At 50.5% G+C, this 23245-nt stretch overlaps 1 protein-coding gene across 1 annotated transcript in view; it reads right to left on the reverse strand.

Moving 5' to 3' along the window:
• The window catches only part of SLC51A (solute carrier family 51 member A), a 202726-nt gene that overhangs the window by 167959 nt on the left and 11522 nt on the right, over nt 1-23245 (reverse strand). Inside the window, exon 2 of the mRNA XM_069620326.1 lies at nt 11585-11679. Coding sequence (XP_069476427.1) covers nt 11585-11679 — 95 coding nt within the window. The remainder of the gene's footprint in view (nt 1-11584; nt 11680-23245) is intronic.

A 23245-nucleotide genomic window follows, 5' to 3' on the forward strand; every position in this document is an offset into this window, starting at 1 on the left:
TTTGATGTGGCTCTTGCACCAAGGATGCTCTCCCTACGCTGAGGGTTGTGTGTGCTAGTGGTGGAGTATATGGAATGTGTGCACCAAGGATGCTCTCCCTATGCTGAGGGTGGTGTGTGCTAGTAGTGGAGTGTGTGGAATGTGTGCTTTGATGTGACTTTTGCACCCATGATGCTCTCCCTACACTGAGGTTGGTGTGTGCTAGTGGTGGAGTATGTGGAATGTGTGCTTTGATGTGGCTCTTGCATCAAGGATGCTCTTCCTATGCTGAGGGTGGTGTGTGCTAGTGGTGGAGTATATGGAAGGTGTGCACCAAGGATGCTCTCCCTATGCTGAGGGTGGTGTGTGCTAGTAGTGGAGTGTGTGGAATGTGTGCTTTGATGTGACTTTTGCACCCATGATGCTCTCCCTACACTGAGGTTGGTGTGTGCTAGTGGTGGAGTGTGTGGAATGTGTGCTTTGATGTGACTTTTGCACCCATGATGCTCTCCCTATGCTGAGGGTGGTGTGTGCTAGTGCTGGAGTATGTGGAATGTGTGCTTTGATTTGACTCCTGCACCCGGGATGCTCTCCCTAAGCTGAGGGTGGTGTGTGCTAGTGGTGGAGTATGTGTAATGTGTGCTTTGATGTGACTCCTGCACCCATGATGCTCTCCCTATGCTGAGGTTGGTGTGTCCTAGTGGTGGAGTATGTGGACTGTGTGCTTTGATGTGGTTCTTGCACCAAGGATGCTCTCCCTATGCTGAGGGTGGTGTGTGCTAGTGGTGGAGTATGTGTAATGTGTGCTTTGATGTGACTCCTGCACCCAGGATGCTCTCCCTATGCTGAGGTTGGTGTGTCCTAGTGGTGGAGTATGTGGACTGTGTGCTTTGATGTGGTTCCTGCACCAAGGATGCTCTTCCTATGCTGAGGGTGGTGTGTGCTAGTAATTGAGTATGTGGAATGTGTGCTTTGATGTGGTTCTTACACCAAGGATGCTCTTCCTATGCTGAGGTTGGTGTGTGCTAGTGGTGGAGTATGTGGAATGTGCTCTTTGATGTGGCTCCTGCACCCAGGATGCTCTCCCTATGCTGAGGGTGGTGTGTGCTAGTGGTGGAGTATGTGGAATGTGTGCTTTGATGTGGCTCTTGCAGCAAGGATGCTCTCCCTACGCTGAGGGTGGTGTGTGCTAGTGAGGGAGTATGTGGAATGTGTGCTTTGATGTGGCTCTTGCACCAAGGATGCTCTCCCTACGCTGAGGGTGGTGTGTGCTAGTGGTGGAGTATGTGGAATGTGTGCTTTGATGTGACTCCTGCATCCAGGATGCTCTCCCTATGCTGAGGTTGGTGTGTGCTAGTGGTGGAGTATGTGGAATGTGTGCTTTGATGTGGCTCTTGCAGAAAGGATGCTCTCCCTATGCCGAGGGTGATGTGTGCTAGTAATGGAGTATGTGTAATGTGTGCTTTGATGTGACTCCTGCACCCAGGATGCTCTCGCTATGCTCAGGTTGGTGTGTGCTAGTGGTGGAGTATGTGTAATGTGTGTTTTGATGTGACTCCTACACCCAGGATGCTCTCCCTATGCTGAGGTTGGTGTGTGCTAGTGGTGGAGTATGTGTAATGTGTTCTTTGATGTGACTCATGCACCCAGGATGCTCTCCCTATGCTGAGGTTGGTGTGTGCTAGTGGTGGAGTATGTGTAATGTGTGCTTTGATGTGACTCCTGCACCCAGGATGCTCTCCCTATGCTGAGCTTGGTGTGTGCTAGTGGTGGAGTATGTGTAATGTGTGCTTTGATGTGACTCCTGCACCCAGGATGCTCTCCCTATGCTGAGCTTGGTGTGTGCTAGTGGTGGAGTATGTGGAATGTGTGCTTTGATGTGACTCTTGCACCAAGGATGCTCCCCCTGTGATGAGGTTGATGTGTGCTAGTAATGGAGTATGTGTAATGTATGCTTTGATGTGACTCCTGCACCCAGGATGCTCTCCCTATGCTGAGGTTGGTGTGTGATAGTGGTGGAGTATATGGAATGTGTGCACCAAGGATGCTCTCCCTATGCTGAGGGTGGTGTGTGCTAGTGGTGGAGTGTGTGGAATGTGTGCTTTGATGTGACTTTTGCACCCATGATGCTCTCCCTATGCTGAGGTTGGTGTGTGCTAGTGGTGGAGTATGTGGAATGTGTGCTTTGATGTGGCTCTTGCACCAAGGATGCTCTCCCTACGCTGAGGGTTGTGTGTGCTAGTGGTGAAGTATATGGAATGTGTGCACCAAGGATGCTCTCCCTATGCTGAGGGTGGTGTGTGCTAGTGGTGGAGTGTGTGGAATGTGTGCTTTGATGTGACTTTTGCACCCATGATGCTCTCCCTACGCTGAGGTTGGTGTGTGCTAGTGGTGGAGTATGTGGAATGTGTGCTTTGATGTGGCTCTTGCACCAAGGATGCTCTCCCTACGCTGAGGGTTGTGTGTGCTAGTGGTGGAGTATATGGAATGTGTGCTTTGATGTGGCTCTTGCACCAAGGATGCTCTTCCTATGCTGAGGGTGGTGTGTGCTAGTGGTGGAGTGTGTGGAATGTGTGCTTTGATGTGACTCTTGCACCAAGGATGCTCCCCCTGTGATGAGGTTGATGTGTGCTAGTAATGGAGTATGTGTAATGTATGCTTTGATGTGACTCCTACACCCAGGATGCTCTCCCTATGCTGAGGTTGGTGTGTGCTAGTGGTGGAGTATGTGTAATGTGTGCTTTGATGTGACTCCTGCACCCAGGATGCTCTCCCTATGCTGAGGTTGGTGTGTGCTAGTGGTGCAGTATGTGGAATGTGTGCTTTGATGTGGTTCTTGCACCAAGGATGATCTCCCTATGCTGAGGGTGATGTGTGCTAGTGGTGGAGTATGTGGAATGTGTGCTTTGATGTGGTTCTTGCACCAAGGATGCTCTCCCTATGCTGAGGGTGGTGTGTGCTAGTGGTGGAGTATATGGAATGTGTGCACCAAGGATGCTCTCCCTATGCTGAGGGTGGTGTGTGCTAGTGGTGGAGTATGTGAAATGTGTGCTTTGATGTGGCTCTTGCACTAAGGATGCTCTTCCTATGCTGAGGGTGGTGTGTGCTAGTGGTGGAGCATATGGAATGTGTGCACCAAGGATGCTCTCCCTATGCTGAGGGTGGTGTGTGCTAGTGGTGGAGTGTGTGGAATGTGTGCTTTGATGTGACTTTTGCACCCATGATGCTCTCCCTACGCTGCGGTTGGTGTCTGCTAGTGGTGGAGTATGTGTAATGTGTGCTTTGATGTGGCTCTTGCACCAAGGATGCTCTCCCTACGCTGAGGGTTGTGTGTGCTAGTGGTGGAGTATGTGGAATGTGTATTTCGATGTGGCTCTTGCACCAAGGATGCTCTCCCTACGCTGAGGGTTGTGTGTGCAAGTGGTGGAGTATCTGGAATGTGTGCACCAAGGATGCTCTCCCTATGCTGAGGGTGGTTTGTGCTAGTGGTGGAGTATATGGAATGTGTGCACCAAGGATGCTCTCCCTATGCTGAGGGTGGTGTGTGCTAGTGGTGGAGTGTGTGGAATGTGTGCTTTGATGTGGCTTTTGCACCCATGATGCTCTCCCTACGCTGAGGGTTGTGTGTGCTAGTGGTGGAGTATGTGGAATATGTGCTTTGATGTGGCTCTTGCACCAAGGATGCTCTCCCTACGCTGAGGGTTGTGTGTGCAAGTGGTGGAGTGTGTGGAATGTGTGCTTTGATGTGGCTCTTGCACCAAGGATGCTCTTCCTATGCTGAGGGTGGTGTGTGCTAGTGGTGCAGTATATGGAATGTGTGCACCAAGGATGCTCTCCCTATGCTGAGGTTGGTGTGTGCTAGTGGTGGAGTGTGTGGAATGTGTGCTTTGATGTGACTTTTGCACCCATGATGCTCTCCCTACGCTGAGGTTGGTGTGTGCTAGTGGTGGAGTATGTGGAATGTGTGCTTTGATGTGGCTCTTGCACCAAGGATGCTCTCCCTACGCTGAGGGTTGTGTGTGCTAGTGGTGGAGTATATGGAATGTGTGCACCAAGGATGCTCTCCCTATGCTGAGGGTGGTGTGTGCTAGTAGTGGAGTGTGTGGAATGTGTGCTTTGATGTGACTTTTGCACCCATGATGCTCTCCCTACGCTGAGGTTGGTGTGTGCTAGTGGTGGAGTATGTGGAATGTGTGCTTTGATGTGGCTCTTGCACCAAGGATGCTCTCCCTACGCTGAGGGTTGTGTGTGCTAGTGGTGGAGTATATGGAATGTGTGCTTTGATGTGGCTCTTGCACCAAGGATGCTCTTCCTATGCTGAGGGTGGTGTGTGCTAGTGGTGGAGTGTGTGGAATGTGTGCTTTGATGTGGCTCTTGCACCAAGGATGCTCTCCCTACGCTGAGGGTTGTGTGTGCTAGTGGTGGAGTATATGGAATGTGTGCACCAAGGATGCTCTCCCTATGCTGAGGGTGGTGTGTGCTAGTAGTGGAGTGTGTGGAATGTGTGCTTTGATGTGACTTTTGCACCCATGATGCTCTCCCTACACTGAGGGTGGTTTGTGCTAGTGGTGGAGTATATGGAATGTGTGCACCAAGGATGCTCTCCCTATGCTGAGGGTGGTGTGTGATAGTGGTGGAGTATGTGTAATGTGTGCTTTGATGTGACCCCTGCACCCAGGATGCTCTCCCTATGCTGAGGTTGGTGTGTGCTAGTGGTGCAGTATGTGGAATGTGTGCTTTGATGTGGTTCTTGCACCAAGGATGCTCTCCCTATGCTGAGGGTGGTGTGTGCTAGTGGTGGAGTATATGGAATATGTGCACCAAGGATGCTCTCCCTATGCTGAGGGTGGTGTGTGATAGTGGTGGAGTGTGTGGAATGTGTGCTTTGATGTGACTTTTGCACCCATGATGCTCTCCCTACGCTGAGGGTTGTGTGTGCTAGTGGTGGAGTATGTGGAATGTGTATTTCGATGTGGCTCTTGCACCAAGGATGCTCTCCCTACGCTGAGCGTTGTGTGTGCAAGTGGTGGAGTATGTGGAATGTGTGCACCAAGGATGCTCTCCCTATGCCGAGGGTGGTGTGTGCTAGTGGTGGAGTATATGGAATGTGTGCACCAAGGATGCTCTCCCTATGCTGAGGGTGGTGTGTGCTAGTGGTGGAGTGTGTGGAATGAGTGCTTTGATGTGGCTTTTGCACCCATGATGCTCTCCCTACGCTGAGGGTTGTGTGTGCTAGTGGTGGAGTATGTGGAATGTGTGCTTTGATGTGGCTCTTGCACCAAGGATGCTCTCCCCACGCTGAGGGTTGTGTGTGCTAGTGGTGGAGTATGTGGAATGTGTGCTTTGATGTGGCTCTTGCACCAAGGATGCTCTTCCTATGCTGAGGGTGGTGTGTGCTAATGGTGGAGTATATGGAATGTGTGCACCAAGGATGCTCTCCCTATGCTGAGGGTGGTGTGTGCTAGTGGTGGAGTGTGTGGAATGTGTGCTTTGATGTGACTTTTGCACCCATGATGCTCTCCCTATGCTGAGGTTGGTGTGTGCTAGTGGTGGAGTATGTGGAATGTGTGCTTTGATGTGGCTCTTGCACCAAGGATGCTCTCCCTACGCTGAGGGTTGTGTGTGCTAGTGGTGAAGTATATGGAATGTGTGCACCAAGGATGCTCACCCTATGCTGAGGGTGGTGTGTGCTAGTGGTGGAGTGTGTGGAATGTGTGCTTTGATGTGACTTTTGCACCCATGATGCTCTCCCTACGCTGAGGTTGGTGTGTGCTAGTGGTGGAGTATGTGGAATGTGTGCTTTGATGTGGCTCTTGCACCAAGGATGCTCTCCCTACGCTGAGGGTTGTGTGTGCTAGTGGTGGAGTATATGGAATGTGTGCTTTGATGTGGCTCTTGCACCAAGGATGCTCTTCCTATGCTGAGGGTGGTGTTTGCTAGTGGTGGAGTGTGTGGAATGTGTGCTTTGATGTGACTCTTGCACCAAGGATGCTCCCCCTGTGATGAGGTTGATGTGTGCTAGTAATGGAGAATGTGTAATGTATGCTTTGATGTGACTCCTACACCCAGGATGCTCTCCCTATGCTGAGGTTGGTGTGTGCTAGTGGTGGAGTATGTGTAATGTGTGCTTTGATGTGACTCCCGCACCCAGGATGCTCTCCCTATGCTGAGGTTGGTGTGTGCTAGTGGTGCAGTATGTGGAATGTGTGCTTTGATGTGGTTCTTGCACCAAGGATGATCTCCCTATGCTGAGGGTGATGTGTGCTAGTGGTGGAGTATGTGGAATGTGTGCCTTGATGTGGTTCTTGCACCAAGGATGCTCTCCCTATGCTGAGGGTGGTGTGTGCTAGTGGTGGAGTATATGGAATGTGTGCACCAAGGATGCTCTCCCTATGCTGAGGGTGGTGTGTGCTAGTGGTGGAGTATGTGGAATGTGTGCTTTGATGTGGCTCTTGCACCAAGGATGCTCTTCCTATGCTGAGGGTGGTGTGTGCTAGTGGTGGAGTATATGGAATGTGTGCACCAAGGATGCTCTCCCTATGCTGAGGGTGGTGTGTGCTAGTGGTGGAGTGTGTGGGATGTGTGCTTTGATGTGACTTTTGCACCCATGATGCTCTCCCTACGCTGAGGTTGGTGTGTGCTAGTGGTGGAGTATGTGTAATGTGTGCTTTGATGTGGCTCTTGCACCAAAGATGCTCTCCCTACGCTGAGGGTTGTGTGTGCTAGTGGTGGAGTATGTGGAATGTGTATTTCGATGTGGCTCTTGCACCAAGGATGCTCTCCCTACGCTGAGGGTGGTTTGTGCTAGTGGTGGAGTATATGGAATGTGTGCACCAAGGATGCTCTCCCTATGCTGAGGGTGGTTTGTGCAAGTGGTGGAGTATGTGGAATGTGTGCACCAAGGATGCTCTCCCTATGCTGAGGGTGGTTTGTGCTAGTGATGGAGTATATGGAATGTGTGCACCAAGGATGCTCTCCCTATGCTGAGGGTGGTGTGTGCTAGTGGTGGAGTGTGTGGAATGGGTGCTTTGATGTGGCTTTTGCACCCATGATGCTCTCCCTACGCTGAGGGTTGTGTGTGCTAGTTGTGGAGTATGTGGAATGTGTGCTTTGATGTGGCTCTTGCACCAAGGATGCTCTCCCTACGCTGAGGGTTGTGTGTGCTAGTGGTGGAGTATGTGGAATGTGTGCTTTGATGTGGCTCTTGCACCAAGGATGCTCTCCCTACGCTGAGGGTTGTGTGTGCTAGTGGTGGAGTATATGGAATGTGTGCACCAAGGATGCTCTCCCTATGCTGAGGGTGGTGTGTGCTAGTAGTGGAGTGTGGGGAATGTGTGCTTTGATGTGACTTTTGCACCCATGATGCTCTCCCTTCACTGAGGTTGGTGTGTGCTAGTAATTGAGTATATGGAATGTGTGCACCAAGGATGCTCTCCCTATGCTGAGGGTGGTGTGTGCTAGTGGTGGAGTATGTGGAATGTGTGCTTTGATGTGGCTCTTGCACCAAGGATGCTCTTCCTATGCCGAGGGTGGTGTGTGCTAGTGGTGGAGTATATGGAATGTGTGCACCAAGGATGCTCTCCCTATGCTGAGGGTGGTGTGTGCTAGTAGTGGAGTGTGTGGAATGTGTGCTTTGATGTGACTTTTGCACCCATGATGCTCTCCCTACACTGAGGTTGGTGTGTGCTAGTGGTGGAGTGTGTGGAATGTGTGCTTTGATGTGACTTTTGCACCCATGATGCTCTCCCTACGCTGAGGGTGGTGTGTGCTAGTGCTGGAGTATGTGGAATGTGTGCTTTGATGTGACTCCTGCACCCAGGATGCTCTCCCTAAGCTGAGGGTGGTGTGTGCTAGTGGTGGAGTATGTGTAATGTGTGCTTTGATGTGACTCCTGCACCCATGATGCTCTCCCTATGCTGAGGTTGGTGTGTCCTAGTGGTGGAGTATGTGGACTGTGTGCTTTGATGTGGTTCTTGCACCAAGGATGCTCTCCCTATGCTGACGGTGGTGTGTGCTAGTGGTGGAGTATGTGTAATGTGTGCTTTGATGTGACTCTTGCACCAAGCATGCTCTCCCTATGCTGAGGTTGGTGTGTGCTAGTGGTGGAGTATGTGGAATGTGTGCTTTGATGTGGCTCTTGCACCAAGGATGCTCTCCCTACGCTGAGGGTTGTGTGTGCTAGTGGTGGAGTATGTGGAATGTGTATTTCGAAGTGGATCTTGCACCAAGGATGCTCTCCCTATGCTGAGGGTTGTGTGTGCAAGTGGTGGAGTATATGGAATGTGTGCTTTGATGTGGGTCTTGCACCAAGGATGCTCTCCCTATGCTGAGGTTGGTGTGTGCTAGTGGTGGAGTATATGGAATGTGTGCACCAAGGATGCTCTCCCTATGCTGAGGGTGGTGTGTGCTAGTGGTGGAGTATGTGTAATGTGTGCTTTGATGTGACTCTTGCACCCAGGATGCTCTCCCTATGCTGAGGTTGGTGTGTGCTAGTGGTGGAGTATGTGGAATGTGTGCTTTGATGTGGCTCCTGCACCAAGGATGCCCTGCCTATGCTGAGGTTGGTGTGTGCTAGTAATGGAGTATGTGGAATGGGTGCTTTGATGTGGCTCCTGCACCAAGGATGCCCTCCCTATGCTGAGGTTGGTGTGTGCTAGTAATGGAGTATGTGGAATGGGTGCTTTGATGTGGCTCCTGCACCAAGGATGCCCTCCCTATGCTGAGGGTTGTGTGTGCTAGTGGTGGAGTATATGGAATGTGTGCACCAAGGATGCTCTCCCTATGCTGAGGGTGGTGTGTGCTAGTAGTGGAGTGTGGGGAATGTGTGCTTTGATGTGACTTTTGCACCCATGATGCTCTCCCTTCACTGAGGTTGGTGTGTGCTAGTAATTGAGTATATGGAATGTGTGCACCAAGGATGCTCTCCCTATGCTGAGGGTGGTGTGTGCTAGTGGTGGAGTATGTGGAATGTGTGCTTTGATGTGGCTCTTGCACCAAGGATGCTCTTCCTATGCCGAGGGTGGTGTGTGCTAGTGGTGGAGTATATGGAATGTGTGCACCAAGGATGCTCTCCCTATGCTGAGGGTGGTGTGTGCTAGTAGTGGAGTGTGTGGAATGTGTGCTTTGATGTGACTTTTGCACCCATGATGCTCTCCCTACACTGAGGTTGGTGTGTGCTAGTGGTGGAGTGTGTGGAATGTGTGCTTTGATGTGACTTTTGCACCCATGATGCTCTCCCTACGCTGAGGGTGGTGTGTGCTAGTGCTGGAGTATGTGGAATGTGTGCTTTGATGTGACTCCTGCACCCAGGATGCTCTCCTTAAGATGAGGGTGGTGTGTGCTAGTGGTGGAGTATGTGTAATGTGTGCTTTGATGTGACTCCTGCACCCATGATGCTCTCCCTATGCTGAGGTTGGTGTGTCCTAGTGGTGGAGTATGTGGACTGTGTGCTTTGATGTGGTTCTTGCACCAAGGATGCTCTCCCTATGCTGACGGTGGTGTGTGCTAGTGGTGGAGTATGTGTAATGTGTGCTTTGATGTGACTCTTGCACCAAGCATGCTCTCCCTATGCTGAGGTTGGTGTGTGCTAGTGGTGGAGTATGTGGAATGTGTGCTTTGATGTGGCTCTTGCACCAAGGATGCTCTCCCTACGCTGAGGGTTGTGTGTGCTAGTGGTGGAGTATGTGGAATGTGTATTTCGAAGTGGCTCTTGCACCAAGGATGCTCTCCCTATGCTGAGGGTTGTGTGTGCAAGTGGTGGAGTATATGGAATGTGTGCTTTGATGTGGGTCTTGCACCAAGGATGCTCTCCCTATGCTGAGGTTGGTGTGTGCTAGTGGTGGAGTATATGGAATGTGTGCACCAAGGATGCTCTCCCTATGCTGAGGGTGGTGTGTGCTAGTGGTGGAGTATGTGTAATGTGTGCTTTGATGTGACTCTTGCACCCAGGATGCTCTCCCTATGCTGAGGTTGGTGTGTGCTAGTGGTGGAGTATGTGGAATGTGTGCTTTGATGTGGCTCCTGCACCAAGGATGCCCTGCCTATGCTGAGGTTGGTGTGTGCTAGTAATGGAGTATGTGGAATGGGTGCTTTTATGTGGCTCCTGCACCAAGGATGCCCTCCCTATGCTGAGGTTGGTGTGTGCTAGTAATGGAGTATGTGGAATGGGTGCTTTGATGTGGCTCCTGCACCAAGGATGCCCTCCCTATGCTGAGGTTGGTGTGTGCTAGTAATGGAGTATGTGGAATGGGTGCTTTGATGTGGCTCCTGCACCAAGGATGCTCTCCCTATGCTGAGGTTGGTGTGTGCTAGTGGTGGGGTATGTGGAATGTGTGCACCAAGGATGCCCTCCCTATGCTGAGATTGGTGTGTGCTAGTGGTGGGGTATGTGGAATGTGTGCACCAAGGATGCTCTCCCTATGCTGAGGTTGGTGTGTGCTAGTGGTGGGGTATGTGGAATGTGTGCACCAAGGATGCCCTCCCTATGCTGAGATTGGTGTGTGCTAGTGGTGGGGTATGTGGAATGTGTGCACCAAGGATGCTCTCCCTATGCTGAGGTTGGTGTGTGCTAGTGGTGGGGTATGTGGAATGTGTGCACCAAGGATGCCCTCCCTATGCTGAGATTGGTGTGTGCTAGTGGTGGGGTATGTGGAATGTGTGCACCAAGGATGCTCTCCCTATGCTGAGGTTGGTGTGTGCTAGTAATGGAGTATGTGGAATGTGTGCTTTGATGTGGCTCCTGCACCAAGGATGCCCTCCCTATGCTGAGGTTGGTGTGTGCTAGTGGTGGGGTATGTGGAATGTGTGCACCAAGGATGCCCTCCCTATGCTGAGGGTTGTATCCTCCCCACACTGCTTCATCCTTTATCATTCCTATCCAGTCACACCTCCCCAAGCTATCTATCGCTATGCTCAGGCCACACGGGGTTAAAGAATGCCACTAGACGACAACCTGCAGGAAGCGACTCGACCACCCTGAGGTCTCACCCATCACCACGCCACGCCACGCCTTCTCTTACACAAAGCACCATCTCTCTGTTGCACCCCATGCCACCATTTTAGCGCCCTCAATCTTGCCCTCTTGCTGTTCATATATTGCTTTATTGCCTATTATCAGGAATAGAAGTGTACCAAAAAAGTATTGGAACTGTGACTCCGGCGGGGGCAGAGTAGGAAGGAAAGGAGCAACGTGCAACACCTTGTTCAAGGGTTGCAGTCATGCTGGCTGACAGCCAATTCAGATGAACCAGATTTCAGTTTAGCTGTAACTGATATCCAGAATAGGGAAAATGGTTGCAAAAAAGTAGTGGAGCTGTTAACAGTAAAAGATAAAGTAGTGGAACTCTGCTCCTGACGGTTCCCACTCACTTCGATCACTGCCTATTATAGCCCTTTAAATACTACGTTTGCTAATGAATCTGATAATTAAGGAACGCAACAAAGAGGGGAGTCACTGTTTTGCTCTCCAATGACACAGCGCTGGAGGCGGGGAGTCGCTGTTTTGCTCTCCAATGACACAGCGCTGGAGGCGGGGAGTCACTGTTTTGTTCTCCAATGACACAGCGCTGGTGGCGGGGAGTCACTATATTGCTTTTCAAAAACTTACGAGGGATGAGTTGGGCTGAAGTTGGCGGATTCGAGAAGCAGGCCGTGGGCACGCTGAAATTCCTTATCAGCAGATGAATAAGCCCCGGGGGGAACCTGTGAAGAAAAGAAACATGTTAGCGGCTGGGAATATGTAGAAGAATTCAGCTGCCCCTCCCACCTGCCGCCCACACACCATCCAAGTATGGGCGAGATATAAATGAACTATCATATCATATCATAAAGCATAGGCCTGGCTTTGTAGTTGTGCTCCGATAAGGGGTTTTCTTACTTTTAAAGGATAGGAGAGGACTTTGGCTCTACAATATTTTCAACAAATCCTAGGTGTTAGACAAGGGGCGCTCTAGCTCTTTAATGCTCCACAAAAAAGGCAGATACTCCCAATTTGGGGTTCCCCTGTTTAGTGCTTGGACACCAGTAATTTACAGGTAGAGAGGTAAATGAGACCCATGGTAGGGACGACGACGGAGAACCTCATGGACCCACGGTAGGGACAACGATGATGGAGAACCTCATGGACTCACGGTAGGGACGACGATGACGGAGAACCTCATGGACACACGGTAGGGACGACAACAATGGAGAACCTCATGGACCCACAGTAGGGACGACGACGGATAACCTCATGGACCCACGGTAGGGACGACGACGGATAACCTCATGGACCCCTGGTAGGGACGATGAAGACAGAGAACCTTTTGACCCACAGTAGGGACTATGACGACGGAGAACCTCATGGACCCACGGTAGGGACGACGATGAATGAGAACCTCGTGGACCCACGGGAAGGGACGACGGAGAACCTTGTGGACCCACGGTAGGGACGACGACGGAGAACCTCATGGACCCATGGTAGGAACAACGACGACGGAGAACCTCATGGAACCACGGTAGGGACGACGACGATGGAGAACCTCATGGACCCATGGGAGGGACGACGATGACGGAGAACCTCATGGACCCATGGTAGGAACGACGACGACGGAGAACCTAATGGACGTACAGTAGTGACGATGATGACGGAGAACCTCTTGGACTCACAGTATGGATGACGACGACAGAGAACCTCTTGGACCCACGGTAGGGACGACAACGACAGAGAACCTCTTGGACTCACGGTAGGGACAACGACGACAGAGAACCTCTTGGACCCACGGTAGGGACGACGGCGACAGAGAACCTCATGGACCCACGGTAGGGACGAGGATGATGGAGAACCTCTTGGACCCACAGTAGGCCCGGCGACGGCCGAGAACCTCATGGACCCACGGTAGGGATGACGACGGAGCACTTCATGCCACCAGATGCAAAGGCCATGACCTACAGTTGGCACAATGGGCACTCCCAGTTGACTGCCGCTTAGCACTTGGGGCTCATTAGCTCACTGCTTCTTGGAACTAGGACCCATCCAACCACAACCCCTCACCATTCGAAGCATCAGCCTGTCCAGAACACTCCTATCTCACTACATGCAAGAAATGTGAGCAAGGCAGGTCATGGCGCAATGTGCAACCTATTCCAGAGCAGGCGGCTTAAAGTCATGCTTCTATTCAGTCAGTGCTATGCTAGAGGCTTTAGGAGAATTCGCCACAGAAGAGAGACCGACAGAGCTGCCACCTTTAAGAAAAGGGCTTCTCTACTGAGGAACTTTGCTAGGCCCACAGAGAAGCTTAGCTTTGGCCAGTGAGCCTCCTAGGGCTGCCAAATTGCACCCCAGGACACCTCTTTTTTTCAGATCAGGCACCCCTCCCACACTGTAAAGGGGGTATTACTTCAGAACAACAAATCAAAAAACAACTAGGCCGAAAACGCAGAGTTTTCTAATGGAATTTTCCGACTTTTTGCACTTTTTTTTAAACAAAAAATAGATGGGGGGTTGAGTAAGGGAATACCTTAAGGTTGGGGAATGCGGGCTTGGGGCGGCGCAGGGGGTTTCCCCCCGCATTTAAAATAAAACATTGAAAAAAAGGAAATCCCATTTTGAAAATTAGTTTTTTTTAAATCAGTGTTTTCGGCCTCGTATTTCAACGTAGAACCGAGACGGAAGCAAGAAGAAATGAAAATGTATTCGGGTCCACAAGATGGCATCCCTGCCTTTGCGATAAGTCCCATCCCAACAACCGAGAACTGTGTTTCTTACCAAATCAAATCCACTCAAATGGACCCGCAATGACTCCTTCTACATATTCACCTGCGATGAACTAGAACGTGATGGGAGGCCAGGCTCTCTCCGCTCTCCGTCCAGTACCATGGAACTGCTTGCTACCGTCTAAGGCAGCGGTATTCAAACTGTGGGTCGCGACCCCCTAGGGGTCCGCGGGTGCATCCCAGGGGGGCCCTGAGAGCTCAGCATGAAAAAAGATTTTTTTTTTTTTTTTTTTAGATTGGAAGAAATGGGCAGGGGTGGCCCACATGGGCGGGCTGAAGCATGAAACTGTCTCAGGCAACAATGAAAAAGTGGCCCACAGTTGTAAATGGATATTCATTCCTTTAGTCACAGACTGGGCCTCATTACTACTATGGCGGACCAGTAACAACAGTGCTGGTAAGCTACCGGCACCGTTGCTACCGTTCCGCCATAGTAAGAGTTGTGCTCGTGGGTGCTTGACAGCCCCCGCCAGGTCTGACCTCAGCTCGTCGGATGCACCAGCACCGTTATTAACGGTGCCGGTGCATCCGAGCTCCCCATTCCCATTTGAGCCATATGGGGCTCAAATGGGAATGGGGATCTACCGGCACCTTCGAAAGGGCAATTATCATGTCCGCCTAACTCGGCATGACCTAGTAATTGCCTATTCGCGGGTGCCAGACCCGGATGCAACTCCAGTGGCAGCCGTGCCGGTTTTATCGGCACAGCTACCGCCAGAGTAGTTATGAAGCCCACTGTTTCAATAGTACCCAAAGGGGTGCTTTGTGTTAAAATGTAAGTAAATTGTGATATATTCAGCAACAATGGTCAACATTACTAACTGCATAGTTAAGTAACTCATCAAAATGGTCCACATTGGCCAAAATGGTGGCCCATTTTGATTGGCCCAAACTAGCATTTTACATTTTTGGTACAGGCATTGCCCTATAGGCCTGTCCGAGCCTGGCGGCTCATCCATAATGGCAAGAGGCGCCCACCCAGTGGTCCCTCACCCATTATGGAGGAGCTAAGGAGCCAGCCCAGTGAAACAGTGAGCACTCCCTCAGCTGCTTTATCCAGCTAATGGAGTGCTCCTGGGCTGGCTGAACTGTCAAAGGGAAACACTGTTTCCCTTTGACAGTTCAGTTTAGTTTCCCAGCCGCACATGCTCACTGAGCCATGCAAGTGCTGGGGCGTTTTGCTTCGCCAGCATTGCATAGCTCATTGGAAATGCTGGCTGGGGCACTGTATGTCTGTATGTCCGAGGGGGAGCTCCTGCGCCTCCTCGCACATACGGACAGAGCAGCTGGAGCAGGCCGTTTCAGCACCCACACACAGGCCAATGCAGAAGGTACGTTTATGTTCATTGTTTTTATTTAAACATGTGTATGGATGCGTTATGAGTGAGTGTATGGTGATGGATGCTCATGTGAATGATAGAGTGATTGCTGTATGAATGTGCAGCGCCTTGCATATACACATAATCATGTTCATTGTGTTAGGACCAGTGGGGCCCAGGGGACAGGGATGGTATCTTTTTACCGGACATCTATCATTCAAAACCCTCTGCCTTGTCCACAAGGCTTTCTGGGGCCTGGGTCCAAAATACCTTCAGCTATTCCTCCGCAAATACCTCCCCTCTCGAGCTCTTCACTCCTCTACCTCCAACTCCCTCAGGGTCAGTCGTTTATCAAAGAAACGAGCTGGGGGTAGATCTCCGTCTTCGGCTGGGGCCTCCCTCTGGAACAGCGCCCTGCCACTCTAAAACTTGAGGAGAACCATCTTTCTTCCTGCACTTATCAGACCTACCCTGTCTGCTGCCTTAAACGTAGCACTTGCAAATTGCTGGCTGCACTACCACTGTTTGTTGCCTTTATTATTTATTTATTGTTATTTATCTGTTTCTCCTCTGCTTCGCACTTTCCACTTCTCCCCCCTTCCATGCACTTTTCCCCTCACACTTGCGCGTTCTCAATGTCACTGGGCCTAGTAAGATCGCTGTTTTATTCTCCTCTGTTCCCCTCCCTTGCCTTGTCACGCTCTGAAACACTTGTGTACGAGCGCGATAGAAATAAAATATCAATGCCTGCCCCCTGGACTCCCAGCAACAATTGCAAACTGTTTGGCTATTTACCCATTTTTTGTTAAAAGTATGCTCTACAATGCAACATTTTAACCTATTATTTAAAAAACAATTCACAGGGGGAAACCCCCCCGAACCTCCCCTTAATGCCCCTCCACTTAAAAAAGATTCACCAGCCGCCACTGGCCCTCAGACTGTGTTGGGAACGGGATGGGGGAACCGAGGGACTATGGTGGGAGCACAATGGGCGGGAACAATGGGATAGTGATGGGAGCAGAGTGGGGAGAGCCCTGGGTGTGTGATGGGGTGGGGAGAGACCAGCGACTGGGTAGGAGTGGGATGAGGGAGCCCAGCGACTTTGATGGGAGCAGGTGACGGCGCGCAATATATACTGTCCATTTGGCATTTCTGGGGGGTCCCGACTTGCCCAAATTTTGCTCAGGGGGGCCCTGGCCAAAAAAGTTTGAAGACCACTGGTCTAAGGTAAAGCCTCCGGAAGGCTGAACACTGTCTCGGACCCGGAAGCGTTTGCTAAACTGTCCCAGCCCCACTGCTCTCCTGCATAAACAGGGCTAAAGTGCTGATCCAAGGTCTGCGGCTTCCCACTCGAGACGCACTTCATTTAGTTGCAAACAGTTCACTGCATCCCCATGTGTGTCCCTCCAACAGAAATAGAGCTGCTTCTTTTCTTTTGAACATGATGACAGTGGGCCTCATTCAGAGTTTGCCGGTTCGGAAACAACGGTGGTGGTAAACACGCCACCACCGTTGTTTCCGGACCGGCAGACTACGAATTCTGCAGGCGGGTGGCGTTACGCCCGCCAGGTCCGCCTGAAGACGGAGGCGGAAACACCGGCACCATTACAGCATGGTGCAGTGTTTCCACTTCCCCATTCCCGTGGAGTCCCATCACGGGAATGCGGAATTACAGAATGCCGGCTCCGGAATTACCGGATCACTGGGGCTGTATTGCCCCGGTAATTCATTTCAAGTCCGGCGGCAACCTCCCGTTTTTTCCGGCACAGTTACCGCCGGACTTGGAATAAGGCCCAGTGTCTTTATTATGAGGTCCAATGCATGTGTCCAATACTAAGGGTATTGAAAGAGGCTCACCAGAACACCGTTTGCAGTGCAGCACTCCCACCGCCCAATCAAAGACCCATCCACTTTTCTTGATATCAGGCAATGTCAAAAAGTGCCTCGTGTGAGAAGTGCCTTTCCCTTTTATTTAATATTATTATTGTGGTATTTGTTGATTGAGCGCATACCTAACTTCGAGAAGCAACTGAAGAGGGATGGCCAAATTCGCCCCCTATTCCCCTTCCCCTAAGGTACATGGCACGAAGGAAGAACCGAAGATACCGTGATCACACATACTATTTTGGACCCATTCCCAGTGCTCCAATCATTGATAAGTATGTCGAGAGGTACCCACTCACTCAGCCCTGTAGACCAGGTGAGGTACAAACCTTGCCCAGGGTGGATGAAGACCCTCAGGCTGCAACTAAAGAGACCGCAATTGACAGTATTGACTAAAAGCACCAAGAAGCAAAGCCACTGACGTCGTTAGAGACACTACAACACAAAAGCGTTAGACAGGAAGCACACGTGCTGTCCGCACGTTGGGGCACAACCACACACCTGATTACACAAAGAACACATGCATAACAGTACTATAAGTTAGAACACGGTTACATATACATACTGTCATTAATATGTTATGACTTGGGAAAATTACAGTAGGCCACAGACTTTAAGCAAGGGCTGAGCTGAGGATAATTCAAGCCAACCAGAGGGGCAAACGTGTGGGACGGGACCCGCTGCCAAGGCCACCAGATACCAGTGACATTCCATTCCCTCGACGACAGTAACACCAGCCACAGTAAATGTGAATACATCCTCATAATTCATCATAATTCAGAGCTGCAGAAGCTCCAAATCACAGTCTCTAAATGCGTGACCCGGCCGACTCTGATGATGAACCGAAACTAGAAGCTGGGAACGAAGAGTGATCTCACGCCGGCAGACAGAGGCTTGCAACAAAGTTGTTACCGTGAGAGACCAGTGTTGCATGATATGGACGGGCACTCTCATTGACTGTGGTGGTGCACACAGTTCTAAGTCCTTTCATCACCAGGCATTTCTATGCCTGCATTTTAAACGTGTATAAAATAACGGAAAAGTTCCAAACCCCCCTACCGCACCTATTTTTAACTATGCCCAACCCCTTAACTCCCTTTCCCATCCCCCTAAAAAAGAATGTATGACCTTTTTCTTTATTTTCTACATGTTTAAAAGAAATGCCTGGCGATGAAAGGACATTGTACCGTACACACAAGCTACATTGCAGACACATAATTGACGGTATTACCTTGAGAAGGTACACCAAGAGCTGAGAACCATTTCAAATCCCAGGCCTGGCGACGTCAGCTCTGGCGAATCACAGTTCAGCATCCTAGGGGTGGGTAGCAATGGACAAGAACCAATGGGAAGACCCTCACACTGTAACATTTTAGAAGTATTTTATGGGGATGGGCCAGGCCAGCCACCTGACATATGAGAGCCAGTAAACTAACATGTATAGGGTCCATTAGAGGTGGACCATCACTCAGCACCCAATCCCGAGGTGCGATAGGTTTGCTGGAGAAGGGCCAAGGCTGCAATGCCACTATGATGCAATGCGCCTACAAAACTGGCCTGCGAGCCAGGAGACGTTGAGATGTCCTGGGATATTCTTCCATCCTTGCACTTATCCCTGTTGGTTTTTGGCTGTAATAAACCACAGTTTGAACGTGCTGTCTGACTGGGCCTACGTTTCTTTTGGGGGAAGGGGTTGAGGCCTTCCAAGAGTCTGCGAACTCCTAGTAGCCCTTAAACCTACCTGGGAGTTTCACAATGGAGCACTTTACAGAGTTAACAAAAGAACAGATATACATCTGGGGTAGGATGCAGAGGGGTACAGTGGAAGGGTACAGGGTGGTGGGGAGGAGAGGGGCGGGCGGCGCCTACTGAGTGAGGTGGCACGAGGGGGGGGCGATGTGATGGCCTAGGTGTTGAGGCAGAGAGATTCCTTGAAGTTCTTGAGTTCGGTCTTTTCGGAATTGTAGGAACGTGAGAGCGAGTCTGATGCTAACAGGGAGGAGGTTCCATGGTCTTGGGGTGTTAAAGGGCACTTGGAACCCTGAAAAGCACCAAGAGCTTGAGGGGTGTTAAGATGCCTGAAAGAAGCCTATAACCTGGCAGGGGCATTGAAGATTTAGGGGTGGTGTCGTCTATGAGCCCCACATGCCATGTGTTCCACTGCCCGGTTCTGGCCGGACACTGGCAACCATGCCTTCGAGGCTGGCTCCACAATGCCTTCACATCAGCCCTCACTGAGCGCCTTCTACAACCTCTGCATATCTCTGTTTCAAGGCACTTCTCAACTGCATCTTCTCCCCGCGCTTTATTTCATAAATTCACCATATGATCATTATTGGGTTTCCTCAAGGCTCTAATGCTCCCTAATGCCTCGACCACACTCATAAAATCTCAAGTTATGCATTTTCATCATTGAATCATGGCTGGCTGCCACTGGCGGTGGCATCCTCAAGGAACACAGTGAAGTCAAAGCTACTTTCAGGGTGCCCCTCCTTCACTTACACCTCCTTCACTAATTTCATGGTTCTCCCTCCTTCGACCACACCTCTTAGACTACTTGCAGGCAGCTCCCCTTTTCACCTAAACCTCCTATGGTACCTTGAGGGTTCTCTCTTCACCTAGACTTCATGCACTACTTTCAGGGGGTCCCTCCTTCACCTATACCTCATACAATACTTTCAGGGTACTCCCTTCTTTATCTATACCTCCTACACTATTTTCTTGGTGCTCCCTCCTTCACCTCCGACCGACCCTCCCAGGTCCAACTTGGGTCCTTCCTCTCTGAGATCTTTTTCTCTACCTGTGGTGTCCCCCAGGGATCTAACCTCTCTCCCTGGCTGTTCAACCAATACCTGGCACTCCTGGCTCACGACATCGCCGCTCTCTGCCCCAATTTTCAGTGTTATGCGGATGATACCCAGCTCATTTTCAGGATGCCCTCGGCCCTCCTCCTCTCCCTCTCTCATCTCTGAATGTCTGTATGCTATCCAGGAGTGGTGTGCCGCAAATTACCTCTGCCTTAATGCCAGTAAGACTGAGATTCTACTCATTGGCACACCCACTCCCTCTTTCCCTGCAGCTCTCTGGCCAGCCTCTCTTGGCCCTCTTCCTGCTCCCACCTGCAAGGCTAAAAACCTTCGGGTCATCTTCGACTCCAAACTCTCCTTCTCTCCATACGTCTCTGATGTCTCTAAGAAGTCACACTACCAGCTGCACCTCCTCAGAGGTATCCTTCCTTTCCTCTCCTTCCCCCAGAAGCTCACTGTCTCCAGAGCCCTGGTTCTCTCTAGGCTGGACTACTGTAACAGCCTCTATCTAAAACTGCCTGCCTCTACTCTCAGCCCTCTGCAACTTATCCAAACAGGACTGCGAGACTTGTCCTTGGCCTCAAGCCCACAGATCATATCTCTCCAGGACTGAAATCTCTGCACTGGCTCCCAGTGGCTGTGAGGATTAAGTTCAAAACCCTCTGCATTGTCCACAAGTCCTTCTGGGGCCTGGGGCCAAAATATCTTCAACTCTGTCTTCCTAAATATCTTCCTTCTCGAGCCCTTCGCTCATCCGCCTCCAACTCCCTCCTCAGGGTCAGTCGCTTCTCCAAGTAACGAGTTGGTGGTAGATCTCTGTCGTCGGCAGGGGCCTCCCTCTGGAACAGCCTTCTTGCCTCCCTTAAACTTGAGGAGGACCATCTCGGGTTCCGGAAGCACCTCAAAACCTTCCTCTTTGCTTCTGCTTTCTCTCCCCCTCTCTCCTGCTGAATTCCTGGCTGATACTGCACTGGTTACCTGGCCACCCTTCTGTTCTCGTGCCCAGGCCCCACCAGCTGCACACCTGCACTGCCTCCCTGGCAACCCTTGCACCTGGGGACTGTTTTCTGTAGCCCTACAGTCCCCTACCAGCACTTATCTGCACTTACCCTGCACTTGGTGCCTTCTGGCCGTTACTATCTTGTTATTCTACTATCCTATGTGCTGCACTTCCCCTCTCCCCTCCCCCTTGCACTTTTCCCTTTCCCCCTCCCATGCACTTGCGCAATCTGAATGACACTGGGCCTAGTAAGATTGTTGCCTGTCTTCCCCTGTTCCCCCTCCCTTGCCTCGTCGCGCCTTGAAAACCTTGTGTATAGGCACGTTATAAGTGCCATATCATATCATATCATATCATACCTATACCTCCTACATTTCTTTCAGTTGTCTCCCTTTTTCACCTAAACCTCTTACACTAACTTCATGGTCCTCTTTTCACCTACACTTCCTGCACTACATTTAGAGTACTCCCTCCTTCACCCACACCTCCTACACTTCTTACATGAAGTTCCCTCTTTCACCCACACATCTCACACTTCTTTCATGATGTTCCCTCTTTCCCCCACACTTCCTAGACTTCTTTCATGATGTTCCCTCTTTCATCCACACCTCCTACACTTCCTTCATGATGTTCCCTCTTCCACCCACACCTCCTAGACTTCCTTCATGATGTTCCCTCTTCCACCCACACCTCCTAGACTTCTTTCATGATGTTACCTCTTTCACCCACACATCCTACACTTCGTTCATGATGTTCCCTCTTTCACCCACACATCCTACACTTCGTTCATGATGTTCCCTCTTTCACCCACACATCCTACACTTCGTTCATGATGTTCCCTCTTCACCCACACCTCCTACACTTCGTTCATGATTTTCCCTCTTTCACCCACACCTCCTACACTTCTTTCATGAAGTTCCCTCTTTGACCCACACCTCCTACACTTTTTTCATGATGCTCCCTCTTTCACAGATACCTCCTGCACTTTTTTCATGATGTTCCCTCTTTCAACCACACCTCCTACACTTGTTTCATGAAGTTCCCTCTTTCACCCACACCCCCTACACTTATTCTATGATGTTCCCTCTTTCACCCACACATCCTACACTTCGTTCATGATGTTCCCTCTTTCACCCACACATCCTATACTTTGTTCATGATGTTCCCTCTTCACCCACACCTCCTACACTTCGTTCATGATGTTCCCTCCTTCACCCACACCTACACTTCTTTCATGGTGTTCCCTCTTTCACCCCCACTGCCTACACTTCTTTCATGATGTTCCCTCTTTCACAGATACCTCCTACACTTCTTTCATGAAGTTCCCTCTTTCACCCGCACATCTCACACTTCTTTCATGATGTTCCCTCTTTCACACACACATCCTACACTTCGTTCATGATGTTCCCTCTTTCACCCACACATCCTACACTTCGTTCATGATGTTCCCTCCTTCACCCACACCTACACTTCTTTCATGGTGTTCCCTCTTTCACCCCCACTGCCTACACTTCTTTCATGATGTTCCCTCTTTCACAGATACCTCCTACACTTCTTTCATGAAGTTCCCTCTTTCACCCGCACATCTCACACTTCTTTCAGGATTTTCCCTCTTCCACCCACACATCCTACACTTCGTTCATGATGTTCCCTCTTCACCCACACTTCCTACACTTCGTTCATGATGTTCCCTATTTCACCCACACGTGCTACACTTCTTTCATGATGTTCCCTCTTTCACAGATACCTCCTGCACTTCTGTCATGAAGTTCCCTCTTTCACCCACACCCCCTACACTTCTTTCATGATGTTCCCTCTTTCACCCACACATCCTACACTTTGTTCATGTTCCCTCTTTCACCCACACATCCTACACTTCGTTCATGATGTTCCCTCTTCACCCACACCTCCTACACTTCGTTCATGATGTTCCCTCTTTCACCCACACCTCCTACACTTCTTTCATGATGTTCCCTCTTTAACTCCCACCGCCTACACTTCTTCCCTGATGTTCCCTCTTTCCCCCACACCACCTACACTTCTTTCCTGATGTTCCCTCTTTCACCCACACCCCCTACACTTCTTTCATGGTGTTCCCTCTTTCACCCACACCTCCTACACATCTTTCATGATGTTCCCTCTTTCACCCACACCTCCTACACTTCCTTCATGATGTTCCCTCTTTCACCCACACTTCTTCCCTGATGGTCCATCTTTCACCCACACCTCCTACACTTCCTTCATGATGTTCCCTCTTTCACCCACACCTCCTACACATCTTTCATGATGTTCCCTCTTTCACCCACACCTCCTACACTTCCTTCATGATGTTCCCTCTTTCACCCACACTTCTTTCCTGATGGTCCATCTTTCACCCACACCTCCTACACTTCCTTCATGATGTTCCCTCTTTCACCCACACCTCCTAGACTTCTTTCATGGTGTTCCCTCTTTCACCCACACCTCCTACACTTCTTTCATGATGTTCCCTCTTTAACCCCCAC

The sequence above is a fragment of the Ambystoma mexicanum genome, chromosome 10, assembly GCF_040938575.1.
Source record: "Ambystoma mexicanum isolate Mex_15411 chromosome 10, UKY_AmexF1_1, whole genome shotgun sequence".
In the NCBI taxonomy this organism is placed as follows: Eukaryota; Metazoa; Chordata; class Amphibia; order Caudata; family Ambystomatidae; genus Ambystoma; species Ambystoma mexicanum.